Source organism: Hyaena hyaena, unplaced genomic scaffold (genome assembly GCF_003009895.1).
Source record: "Hyaena hyaena isolate Hyena2069 unplaced genomic scaffold, ASM300989v1 scaffold_176, whole genome shotgun sequence".
NCBI lineage: Eukaryota > Metazoa > Chordata > Mammalia > Carnivora > Hyaenidae > Hyaena > Hyaena hyaena.
Window position 1 is genome coordinate 395,589 of NW_024080809.1, and position 13,223 is coordinate 408,811.

Here is a 13,223-nt window from a genome sequence, read left to right on the forward strand (position 1 = left end):
CCCCCCCCCCCCCCCCCCCCCCCCCCCCCGGCTCTCTCTCAAAACCAAACCAAACCAAAACAAAATCCCTAAGCATTGATTCCAGTAAACAATAGCAACTGAGCAGTGTTGGGAAAATTTGTCTAGCCATCAGGAGCCAAGGAAAATTGCTCAAAATAATTTGCCTTGTTTTTAATTGGCTGTTGATGTTGCTCCCAATGTCATCAACTCTTTGAGCAACTGTTTCGCCAAAATCTTAATGTAAGTTTATTTTTTCTTTTCCCGGACACTGAAATCAAAACATGTTGTAATTAAATCATCATTGGTAAGTGAGCATCTTTGCTTGGCTAACGAATGAGCCACTTGGGAACTTGCTTTCATTGCAGTTTCATTTCTATTTTTAATCTTTGTGAAGAAATCCTACTGTGATGAAATAATTCTGCTTAAATTTTCTAATACTTCGTGACCTTTGTTTTCACATGAGCTGAGAATATTGTGATGCTACGTGCTTAGTCTAGTAATACTGATATGCATTGCATTCTTTAATAAAGTATCCTTGCTTCATACATGCTGTGCTTTGCCATTTAACTTGATTTTAATAATTCAGTCTCCACTGTAACTTCAAAGAGCAACATTCCAAATCCATGTCTTTTCTTGTTTTGATGTGATGGGTATGCACTGATTTAAAAAAAAAAAATGTCCTGGTGTGGTGATACCATGGCACGCCAACAACTGTTGAGACAAAATGGCATCACTGTGATTTGTAGTGTGCTGAGCAGAGCACAAAGTGATGAGGGTACCCCCTATGGCCCCTGTTGCAGCCACCTAGCCATGCTGGTGTGGGAAACCAGTCACAGGCAATAAGTAAGCCAATGAACCTGATAGTGTTTCAATAAAACTTTATTTATAGGCACCGAAATTTGAATTTTCCATAATTTCTATGTATCATGACATATTATTCTTTCAATATTTTCCAACCACTTAAAACTGTAAGACCTTGCTGAGTTCCTGGACTGGGCACCACATGATTGGGTTCAGATGTGGCCCACAGAATTTAGTTTCCTGACCCCTATTCTAGTGTGGCATGTCTGTTGAGTCGGAACCAAATATACCGTTGATTATCTGTGGTTTCAGATAATATATTTAAGATTTTCTCGTCCACTCTTCTGTCACCGAGGTTTGGTTATTTGAAGACCTGTCTATGCTTGAAGAGATTTTATCTGAAAAAAAAGGATGCCAGTCTCATTTGTTGTTCTAAGAAGAACAAAGAAAACGTGATTTTGTACAAATTGTACTTCTCTACAAATTAGCCATTAAGGAAGCTTCCTTTTTTATGTTAGACTTCAGGAAATATTTGTAAAAGCTAAAGTATTGGGTGGCTGCGATCATTTATTCTCATAAGCTTCTGAAATTTAGGTAGGTAGAAACTTAATTATCCTGGGACATTTCAGAGTGATTAGAGTTAATCGCTTGCAGTGGATCTGACTTTAACATGACTTATTTATTTCTGAATATTCAGCAACAGCTGGCACTCCAGCTGGAGATGGAAATGCAAGAAAAAGAGAGACAAAGAATAGAAGAACAACAAAGAGCCCAAGAACAGTTAGAGAAGGTAACTTGGTGTTTTATACATGCCTACTTTATTTAAAACCCTACAAACCCTACAAACTGTTTTTTCCAGCTGTTAGAACATGGGATTCATAGACTTGCCGCATGTTAGCTGTGTGACCAACACAAGTCTTATAAACTTGTTAGTCTCCTTTTGTCTTTTTGAAAAATAGGGATAACGGTATATCACTAGCACTATCTCACTGGTTTGTCATGAGGACCAGGCAAGATCATGTAGGTGAATCTGCTCTGTGAGCAGTAGAGTTCTCTACGATATTAGCAACATTTTAGTCAAGGCACAGTTGTTACTGACTATGGTAGCCCACGTCGAAGGTTAAATTCTTTGTCATGTTGAGGGTGCTCTGATCGCTTAGACAGTTGCACATCTCTTCTTCATGCTAGATGTGTTATCAACAATAGTTTTACATTTAAAAGTATATTTTATATGGCTGTTGCCCTGTCTTTCATTCAGTTACACAGTGACTTATGTTAAAAAGTCTGTTTCCACTGAGCATGTCGGTATAATGTCAGACCTCTACTTTGGTCAATGTTTCCTGGGATCCAAAATGTGTACGTCACGTAGACCAAACTTTTGAATGATGGAGTGATACTTTTCAACTGGATATTTTATATTCTATGTTTACAACCAGCCAGTCTCTCTGATGAAAATGTTATGTTTTGATTTATTCCATAATTAAATTAAAAATAGAAGTAGATTTTAGCGAATATGTTTATTCCTGGCTTAGATGAGAGCATCATTATTTAGAGCACTTTTTTTAAAAGGTGGAAAAGTGGATTGAAATAAAAAATGAGATTCTTAATGAGATTACCTGGGTAGCTTAGTCGGTTAAGTGTCCGACTCTTGGTCTCAACTCAGGTCTCCTCTCAGAGTCGTGAGTTCAAGCCCCTCATTGGGCTACGTGCTGGGCGTGGAGCCTACCTAAAAAAAAAAAAAAAAAAAGACAAAACACAAACAAAAAAGATATATTCAAAACCCCACACAAACAAAAAAGATATATTCAAAACCCCACACAGAGTTTTAAAACACACGTAGTTAACACAAACACAGATGCTGTTGTTATCTCAGTCTGTATGATGTAGGGTACATGGAGATACATGCATGTGCCCACACACACATAAATACATGACGCTGTACATCCCCTTTCTCTTTGGTGAGGATTCAGTGATGTCAAATAGAAGAAAAGTTTTTGTTCTGTCACTTGTCACATTGGCTAATAATTTGGCTTCAGGTGTACTGTTTTAGATCATTTCATTTTTTAAAGAGTCGTCTTTAATTGTAAATAAAACATGGTTTTCTATTAGCGTCGAGTGTTTAAAGAGGCAGGAAGCTGCAGTTTTGTACTAAATGTATTCAGAACACCCCTTTAAAAGCGATGACATATTTGCAGTTAAATTGTTCATAACATTATGTAAAAATAAACCTTCTTGAAAATTAAACATGGAACAAAGTGGAAAGTATATTCAAATAGTTTCCTCTCTTTTTATATATTGTAGGAGATGAGAATGAATATAGAAAACATACCTAAGAGTGAAGATAGTTCACATTCGGAGGTGAGGAGGAAAAATTATTCTGCATTATGTGAAATGAATGAGTATCCTGGAGGGCAGAGCTTACCTTTGATGTGTTAGTACCTAAACTCTTTAATAAGGGAAGTATCAAACTTGATAGTCCAACTATGTGCTCTAGTCTTAACAGTTCACAAGTACAATGTTCTCTACAGCAAAATCTCCAAGTGGATAAAAATTGGACTTTTGTTTTGCATTTGTATTTGCATTTTTTAATTTTTTAAATATAATTTATTGTCGAGGTGCCTGGGTGGCTCAGTCGGTTAAGTGTCCAACTTCAGCTCAGGTCATGATATCTTGGTTTGTGGGTTCAAGCCTCACGTTGGGCTCTGTACTGACAGCCAGCTCAGAGCCTAGAGCCTGTTTCAGATTCTGTGTCCCCCTCTCTCTCTGACCCTCCCCTGCTCACACTGCTTCTCTCTCTCTCAGAAATAAATAAAACATTAAAAAAATTTTTTTAATAAATAAATATAATTTATTGTCAAGTTGGTTAACATACAGTGTGTACGGTGTGCTCTTGGTTTGGAGGGTAGATTCCTGTGGTTCATCGCTTCCATACAACACCCAGTGCTCATCCCAACAAGTGCCCTCCTCATTGCCCATCCCCCATATATAAAAACCAGAATGTCGTGAGACATTTATTGACCATATGTTTATTTCCAGTGATACATGTTAAATTTCTGAATGTATTTCTAAAAAATTTTTAATGTTTTAATTTATTTTTGAGAGAGAGAGAGATACAGAGTATGAGTGGGAGAGGGTCAGAGGAGGAGACACAGAATCAGAAGCAGGCTCCAGCATCTGAGTTGTCAGCACAGCACAGAGCCCAATGCTGGGGCTCAAACTCACAAACCGTGAAATCATGACCTGAGCCGAAGTTGGCTGCTTAACCGACTGAGCCACCCGGGCACCCCCTGAATGCATTTTTAAATTAAGTTTTGGCATTTATTTCTAGAATTCTCTCTCCATTAACAGATGTTGGTTCATTCCATTAATTACTGATGCTGAACTTTGATGTTGCAATTCAGCAGTTTCTTACCAAAATCAAAAGAAAATTAATGTATTAGTTTTGAACTCCTTTAAAATTAAAAATGAATTTGAATCATTGTAGGACATAACACCAGACTCCGGCAAAACGCTAGCAGAAATTAGTGATCGATTCGGGGCACCTAACCTGAGCAGAGTGGAAGAACTTGATGAGCCAATGCTATCTGATGTAAGTATCTTTAAGAAAGTGGTTTGTGAAAAACAGACTTTTTACCCCCTTTACTTCATGTGGCCAGGGTTGGATGGCAAATGGGCCATCTACTGTCATAGAAAAAAACCCAGCTCCCCAGGGGCTGACCATATTCCCGATCTGCTTTCTGCCCTTTTGTGGACCCGTGATGCCCCCCACAAGGGTCAGGCTGGGCACATGTCTGGCAAATATGTCAGCACTGATGGGAAAGTATCTGGAATCTGATCCCGAGGTCACGGTGTGCCGTATGTAGAGGGTGATACGTATATTTTGGAGTCAGGCTTGGCACATCTCAAAATCTCTTCAAAATATATATTAAAATCATTCGGTGAAATACATAATCTTTAAGTTGAATTTGGGGGGCCAGCTTATTGTTTCTCAGTGGCAAATACCAGAACCAAATAAATACCCTCATGAAAGTGCATGCTTTTATGGTATATAAGGACATGTGCTTGTTTAATAAATATATGGTGTTTTCTAGGTACCAGGCACCGTGCCTGATGTTGTGAATAAAACAGATAGTTGCTGGTTTTTTTAACCTAGTCTAGGGGGGAAACAGACAATTGGACAAGCAATTAATAGTCATTGTTAGAGGGACCAAGTGGTTTATTATCCAGAGCATTCATTAGGCTTTGAGAATGAACAAGGGAGCTGTGACTCTAAGCCAGGCCTGCGGGTATAGACCAGGACTGTCCCAGGCGGTGGCTGTCTTTAGTAACCTAATCATGCTCACTGACAAAATGGGACAGCCAGCCCAGCGGAGGAGCCCTATCAGGGAAAGCTTCCTGAAGGAAATCTGTGACTGATTGCTGGGGGCTGGAGGGGGAGGATCTGAGAGTACAGACCTGCTAGAGTCCTGATAAGGGAGAGTTGGGGGTGTGAGGCAGGGAAGGAGGAGAGCCGACACAGGGGAGGGAGCAGGGACCGGCCCATTAAAGGCGTGGTAATTTGTGCTCAGATGCCATAGATTTTATCTGCAAGTCAGTGGAAGCTGATGCTATCTGCGCTGGCTGCGTTTTAGAAAAGCTGTCTGGGAGTGGCATGGAGGGGAGGATGGAGAGAGTGAGAGAGAGGTGAGGACATCTTTTAGGAGGCTAATGCAGTAATCCAGAGAGAGATGGCGTTGGTGGCCTATTCAGAAGGGGGAACTGGAAGGGCTTGGTGCTAATCAGTTAGTAGAGATGTTCTTATTAAATGTCTGCTGTGTTTTGGGACCATGTACGGACGTAGCAAAGACAAATGCACAGAACAGATGGGGCTCCTCCCCTCGGGGGGCCGTGGGCTGCGGGCAGGTGCTCTAAGAACACGGACCTAGACTGGATGAGTCTTTCTGAGGAAAGGAAACTTCAGGAGTTAGTCCGAGCTCAGTCCAGCAGACGGGGAGAGCAAGACACTCCCACAGAACTGAACGGCCCGGCTCTGACGCTGGCTGGGTTGCGCTGAGCTCGGAAGTAGCGTGACTCCAAGCTGGAGAGGTAGCTAATGGCCACATCACACTGTGCTCTGTGTGACAAGTGCAGGGGGAGTCACCGAGAGGGTTTACATGAGGGCTGGAGGCGTGGCTTTAGAGGGGAGAGAGAGGATTTGAGTGGACACGCATGGAAAAGGGAGACCACTTAGGAGCTTTTATAACTGTCCAGATGCAGGCTGACCAAGGCTGGGATCAGGGTGTAAGACAGCAGAGATGGGGAGAATTGAGTGGATTTGACATTGGCTGGGAGGATGAGGGACAGAAGGAAGTCAAGGTGCTGCCCAGAGGTCTGCCACGGGCACCCGGACCAAGAGCTTGGCCGTTTGTTGGGGTGAGGGACGTAAGAAGAGGAAGTAGGTTTTGTGAAAATGGTGGCTTCAGTTGTGGACGTGCTGGGTCTCGGGTGACCCCGAGATATGCGGATGTAACTGGCCGAAGGCCAGCTGCTGTGCGACACAGGTCCGGAGGACAAGAGGGAGGTGCAGACAGGAGGTAGGAACATTGCAGTAGCCGGCATATGAGCTAGGTGAGGCTGGAGAGGGAGGAAGGTACCTAGGAGAGCATGCAGAATACGCAGGGCGGGGCTCAGGCACATCCGTTAGAAATTCCATGTAAGGGCTGGATCCAGGAAGAGGACCCCTGCAAGAATGATAAGGATAACAAGAGAGGGGGGAGGGGAGCAAGAGAAGTAGAAGAAAGGATGGGTTATTAAATACTGTGCTTGAGTACCCCATGTTCATAGCAGCACTCTCAACAATAGCCAAAACATGGAAAGAACCAAAGTGTCCATCAACGGACGAATGGATCAAGAAGATGTGGTTTATCTATACCATGGAATACTACATGGCAATGAGAAAGAATGAAATCTGGCCATGTGTAGCAACATGGATGGACCTTGAGGGTGTTATGCTGAGCGAAATAAGTCAGGCAGAGAAGGACAGCTACCATATGTTTGCACGTATAGGAGGATTAGGAAGAACTTAATGGAGGATCGTAGGGGAGAAGAAGGCGGGAAATGGTGGGGGAAAGGGGGAGAGGCAAACCATGAGAGACTCTTAAATGCTGACAAAAACTGAGGACTGATGGATGTGGGGGGGGAGGGGGGATGGGCACAGAGAGGGGTACTTGTGGGGATGAGCACTGGGTGTTATATGGAAACCAACTTGACAATAAACTATTTGAAAAAAAATAATTAAAAAAATAAATAAATACTGTGCTTGAGAACACCGTTGTTATCGTATTGAGTTTGGATCTTCCTTGAAGTAGTTTGAAACTAGCGAAAAGCTTCATTTACGTTAGTCACACAGAAATGACCCCAACTCTGATTTCTTTGGCTTTTCACAATTCTGATTGTATCAAAGCATATTTACCTTTTATTCTGCTTTCAGGTTGCATTAAACATTGATCAAGATTTGTAGGATCAACCAACCGGAGAGCAATAAAATTTTCTGCTTGTTTCAAGTTTCAAAACATGAGGTTCCCAACTGTGTTTTTTTTCGCTCCAAACTTGAGCTCTACTTTTTTCTTTTTCCCCCTCTCAAGACGGCTTTATAAATGGGCTTTTGAGGGCAGCCTTCACAGGTTTTGGATTCTCCAGCGCAACTGTTTGTTTTTAGGATTCCTCAGAGAGCAGGAGAGAGTTTGCCCAAGCAACCGGAAGGGGCAAATGGGACACAAGCTGAAAACACAGTGTGTGTGTGTGTGTGTGTGTGTGCGCGCGCGCGTGCGCGCGCACGTGCCTGTGAGAACAAGATTGCCTGAGGTGAAGGTTCCGGTCTTTGAAGAGTGAAAAGGGCCTCCACGGTGCAGGGCTCGGGAGTGTTGGACAAGTCTGAGTTCCGAGCTTCCCCCTGAAGGTGGACTGTGAAGATTTCTCGAGTTTGCACGGCAGCGATACTTTGTAGGACCATTGATCCATGCTTACTGATGGGGCTGGACGGGGGAGGATGCAACATTCTGGGGGACAGGGATGCAGTGTTTCTTCTGGATCAACCAGTGGGCAGACTGTTGGAGGGAAGCTCTCGCTGGACACGGGCCATGCAGGGGGCTTCCTTGGGTGGGCGCTGGGTGGTCCATGGGCCCTGACTGCTCTCCTGGCCCCTTGGAAGTTTCACGCCCAGCCTTGAACTTTAGGGAGAACTTTGCTTCCCTTATAAAATTCTTTCGGATCTAAGTCTCTGTTCTGAATCCTTTCTGTTATTTAAGGAAGGGTATATGCGTGGAAACATAAATGCCAAGAAGAGGCTTCTTTAAAAATAAAATTTTAGGGGTGCCTGGGGGGTTCAGTCAGTTAAGCGTCTGACTTCGGCTCAGGTCATGATCTCATGGTTCGGGAGTGCAAGCCCCAGCGTGGGCTCTGTGCGGACAGCTCAGAGCCTGGAGCCTGCTTCACACATTGTGTCTCCCTTGCTCTCCACCCCTCCCCCACTTGTGCTCTGTCTCTCTCTCTCTCAAAAATAAACATTAAAAAAATATATTAAAATAAATAAATAAAATAAAATTTTAAAAGATCTGCTTTTGGTCATCATATACCTTTCCACAGAACAGCCTAGTTGCTTAAATGGGAAGAGAGAAATGGGAAAGTACTGATTTCATTAAAAACAAATGTTATCTTGTCATATCAGTTCTGTATATTCTTTAGAAAGAAGTCCCAGGTACCCTGGAGAGATGGTTTCCGGGTCAACGGGGCCCCCAGGCGCTGTGTCCCCAGCACGGATGACCTGTCTCATTTTGCCCCGGCAGGTGTGTGTAAGGCAGCAGGAGAGCACAGTGTCCCCCACCCCAAGCCTGAGAGGGCACCCTCGTGGAGGGCTGGGGGCGAAGGGCAGGCTCAGGGAGCCCTTGGGCTCAGCACACCCGAGGGCAGTTTGGTGCTGGGGCTTGACAGCAAGAGTCTGCGAGTGTTGGCTAGTCGTGGGGTGAATCACCGTGGGTCTCGGGCACAGGGTAGTCCTGTTTGAAGCATCCCCAGCCAGATCTGAGCATAAGAGGGAGGAGGTAGAATGGGGTGAAAAAGGAGATGCCGCTCTTTTTTTTCCTCAACTTTTTTCTGTGCCTAGTAACTTTGGATGAGATGTGAATTCTATCTTCCTGGGAGTTGGATATTTTTATCCCTGTAAATATTTTTGAGCTGTTTCTGGATGCCATTAAGGTACTCGGAAATAGTTTGATCCTTTTTGGTCTTGCTTTGAAGAAGCTTTGTTAGGTGGCACCAAAAGTGAATTGAGTCTAGGGCAAGTTTTGTCCCCACCATTAAGGCCAGACTCTGTAGGGGCACTGCCCCATGTTGAGTGAATTATGACAATTTGCACTTTGGCTGTGGAAAGATACATTCTTTTCATTGTATTTTTAAACCACTCTACTGAGGTATGGTTGACAGAATGACAAATTATTCCCAGTTCTCTTTGAGCAATGGGTAGGCCCGCTAATCATCTGAGAGTTTCTTCCCTTGGCTTCTTATCACTTCCCCCTCCGCATGCATTTATTACTCAGCTGAAGACTTAGGGGGACCCCTCTGGAGGTACCCCTGGACTCCCGCTCCTCCTCCTCCTCATTCTAGGAGACCTCGGGCTTCACCCGCAAGGCAGAGGGCTGAAGCACTTGTAGGGGACACTGTTTCCTGTTCCTCAGAGACCTTTGTCCCCTGTGACCTCAGGTTCCCTCTCCCAGCAGCTGTTGTTTCCTGTGTTTGGTGCTGGATTTTTGTCATTTCATGGATGAGGCTAAGTCTTGTCCCTTTTGGTCCACCATTGCCTGAAACCAGAGTTCAGATGCCACAGACTTCCTCTCATGAAAATAACTGTTCCTTTGCTTCCTCAGCTTTCCTAATCTGGCGAAATTTAATGTGGTTACTTTCTGAGAAGTTAGGGGGTTTGGGCGGTATCTGATGACATGTATCTCTTAACCTGCTTGGAACCAGGCAGAAAGGAAGTGGGAATCTAAGAATCCACTTTACAAGCACTAAAAGTCCACTGGAGAGTGCATTTTGGATGCCAGGCCGAAGCTGAGTACCCTATTGCTCTTGGCTAGTTTAGAGCAATAGTGTCTGGAGAACTGGTGTTCTCTCTGTGTCACCTGGAGAGCCCGCCTGATCTGCTTCTCACGTGGGGGACAGAAGCATGGCGGGGCTGCAGCCGGTCCTGATCCCCGAGGCCTTCAGGAGTGAGAGCTCGAGAGGCCAGGTGGAGCGTGGGGCCTTGACCCCAGACCCATTCACCCATCTCCTGGAAGAAGGAAGAGAAGAGGGTGCAGAAATTGCCTGGCTCCCCTTCTGCCACATGCTTCTCTCCTGGGAAATGACACTTACCAGTATTATTTTGGCTGAATTAAGTGACGGAAAACCCTGACTTGGAAACAGGCTGACAACCTTGACAAAGCTGGCCGAATGGATCACATGATGTCTCGTCTCCCAGGAGAGGTCCGGAGAATGGGCAGGCCACAGTCGCGGTGGTCAGGGCTCCAGCACCTTCTCTCTCGGTGCTGTCGTTCTGGTCTCTGCCGGTCTCAACCTCTGGCTGTTCCCAGTGCGGCGGCAGTCAATAATTCCAGGTCCTATATTCAACCACAACAGCTTCTCATGGAAGAAGAGGGGAGAGTCGTCCCAGTGCTTTTATTTATATTTCTAGAAGCTCCCTGGCAGACTTGCCTTTCTGTCTCTCTGATTATAATTGCATTCTACACTCTCTCCAATTTCATTCACAACAAAGATAAGGAATCATCATCGCAAATACTTACACTGTCATCGTCTTACTGATTCATTGGTTTTATGGATTCATTTATGTTCAATCTGTGTCAAAGGGTCATAAGTAGTTACCATGGTGGGATAAGTGTGGCAGCTAGGAAACCAAATTTAAGTTCTGTCTCTGCAGTTAACATGAACCTGAGAATGAGCGCCTCTAAAATTTTGCTACCGAGGAACCTCGTTTGCCTTGCCCTCATTCTGACCCTGCCATTTACATGGGAGATCAGAGTAGGGCATGACCTTTGCCCTACAGCACTTTAGTGTCAAGTACAGCTTGTGTGCACATATAATAGGCACTAAGTACCTGATGCAAATAGAAGCTAAGAATTTAGGAGAATAATATTGGAGCAAGCTTCAGGAAAGCGAGAATATTTCCAAAGGAATCTTCAAGGTGAAGCAAGTTTGAATGGGTGAAATTCCTGGAAATGTGAAGGAAACCAGGCCAAGGAAAGATGGGTAGGAACGAGACAGGGCAGGGCCTGAACACCAGCCTCCAAAGTCTGCACTTGACAGCGGGGAGGGGTGTGTGGGAGGACCCAGGGTGGCCTTTGAGAACTTTTCAGTTTCCTTCAAAGATATGGAAATGAAATTCGGATCTTGTGGCCAAGGGCATGGATTTGGATAAGTAAAGGAAAAAGACTGAGGTTCTCTTTTGGAGAAATTTGGTGATGAAGAGAGGGTGGCCTGAGGATGTAGCAGGGTTGAGCAGGGATGCTCTCCTTGGAAGTGAGGCTTTGCTTGGACTCTGGCAATAGGAAAGAGGAACGTCGGTGAGCCCAGAAGTAGAGACTGAAGGTGGGGTTCGAGTAGCGATCCAGGAGTATTAAATGTGGGTCAAAACTGACAAGAGGAACGAGAGCACTTTTGAAATTATGTTTTCTTCCAGGAGGTGGAAAAGGTAGAGAAAGACATTTTAGGTGAAGAGGATGAACATTTGAGATAGTGGAGCAGGGCACAGTCTAGGATTCACTACTTCTGATCCTTTTGGTAAAGAAGGAGAGAAGGGCGGCGGCTAGTCAGGTACAGGAATGAGGATGCAGTTAAAACATGTACTTGGGGGAGGGGCGCCTGGGTGGCTCAGTTGGTTAAGCGTCTGACTTCGGCTCAGGTCTTGATCTCACGGTTTCTGGGTTTGAGCCCTGCATTGGCTCTGTGCTGACAGCTAGCTCGGGGCCTGGAGCCTGTTTCAGAGTCTGTGTCTCCCTCTCTCTCTGCTCCTCCCCTGCTCACACTGCCTTTCTCTCTCTCTTTCTCTCTCTCTCTCTCAGAAATAAATAAAACATAAAAAAAAAAACCCCAAAACCCCCAGGTACTGGGGACTGTCGACAATACCAGATTATGGGAAGAGCCCAAATGTCCATCCCTGGATAAATGGATAAAGAATATGTGGTATACTCAGCTACCAGAAGGAATGAAATCTTGTCATTTGCAACAACATGGATAGAACTAGAGTGTGTTTAATGCTAAGTAAAATAAGTCAGAGAAATATAAATATATGATTTCATTCATATGTGGAATTAAGAAACAAAACAGATGAACTTAGGGGAAGGGAAGCAGAAATAAGATAAAAACAGAGAGGGAGACAAACCGTAAGAGACTCTTAAATACAGAGAACACACTGAGGCTTGCTGGTGGGGTGTTGGGTGGAGAGATGGACTAAACGGATGATGGGCATTAAGAAGGGCACTTGTTGGGATGAGCACTGGATGGTATATGTAAGTGGTGAATCACTGAAGTGCATTCCTGAAATTATTATAACCCTATATGTTAACAAACTTGGATTTAAATTTAAATAAAAAGAGAAAAAGCAAAAAAAATAAATTAGCAGCTTGAAGTGAAGAAGAGGATACAGATAGTACAAAAAAGATTCTTTAATGTACATCAAAATCATTTGGATGGAGTGGTGAAGCTGTTAAAATATAAACATTTCTGGGGTGCCTGGGTGGCTCAGTCGTCAAGTGTAGGACTTCAACTCAAGTCATGATCTCACAGTTTGTGAGTTCAAGCCTGGTGTCGAGCTCTATGCAGACAGCTTGGAGCCTGGAGCCCACTTTGGATTTTGTGTCTCTCAATCTTTCTGTCTGTCTCCCCACCTCTCAAAACAAAAAATATATATATATATAAAATATGTATATATATATATATATAATATATATATATATATATAAACACTTGATGGATGCTTACTCTGCCTTAGTTTCCTCATCTGGATAATAAGTTAATAGCACCTACCTCTTAGTATTGGTCTGAAGATTAAGTGACTTAATTCATGTGAAGCTTTCACAGCAGTGCCTAGCACTTAGTAAGCACTCAACAGGTTGTGAAGTTACTGCTGCTGCTGTCTTACCAGCCGGTCCTGTGCTAGGTAAGTGGTGTCTGCATCAGAGCCCTTCAGTCCTATTCTCCAGGGCCCCAGAACAAACTCAAGAGCAGAACAGCATCCATGGGTAATGGAGGCACCTGAGAATCGAGGACTGGAAGACTGTCACAAGGCCACGGGGATCTGAAGTCAAGTGCGAGCAACAGTGGAGTGTGTGGCTACCATGTTCACCATCTGTGGGGTGTCAGCCTGTGGCTCTAAGCAAGGAGGTGCATGACAT

At 44.2% G+C, this 13,223-nt stretch overlaps 1 protein-coding gene across 1 annotated transcript in view; it reads left to right on the plus strand.

Moving 5' to 3' along the window:
• DYDC1 (DPY30 domain containing 1) overlaps positions 1–7,354 on the plus strand; it is a 13,488-nt gene extending 6,134 nt beyond the window's left edge. Inside the window, exons 4-7 of the mRNA XM_039240556.1 lie at positions 1,499–1,591; positions 3,103–3,159; positions 4,286–4,390; positions 7,271–7,354. Coding sequence (XP_039096487.1) covers positions 1,499–1,591; positions 3,103–3,159; positions 4,286–4,390; positions 7,271–7,300 — 285 coding nt within the window. The 3' untranslated portion in view covers positions 7,301–7,354. The remainder of the gene's footprint in view (positions 1–1,498; positions 1,592–3,102; positions 3,160–4,285; positions 4,391–7,270) is intronic.
• The last annotated feature ends 5,869 nt before the right edge of the window (positions 7,355–13,223 follow it).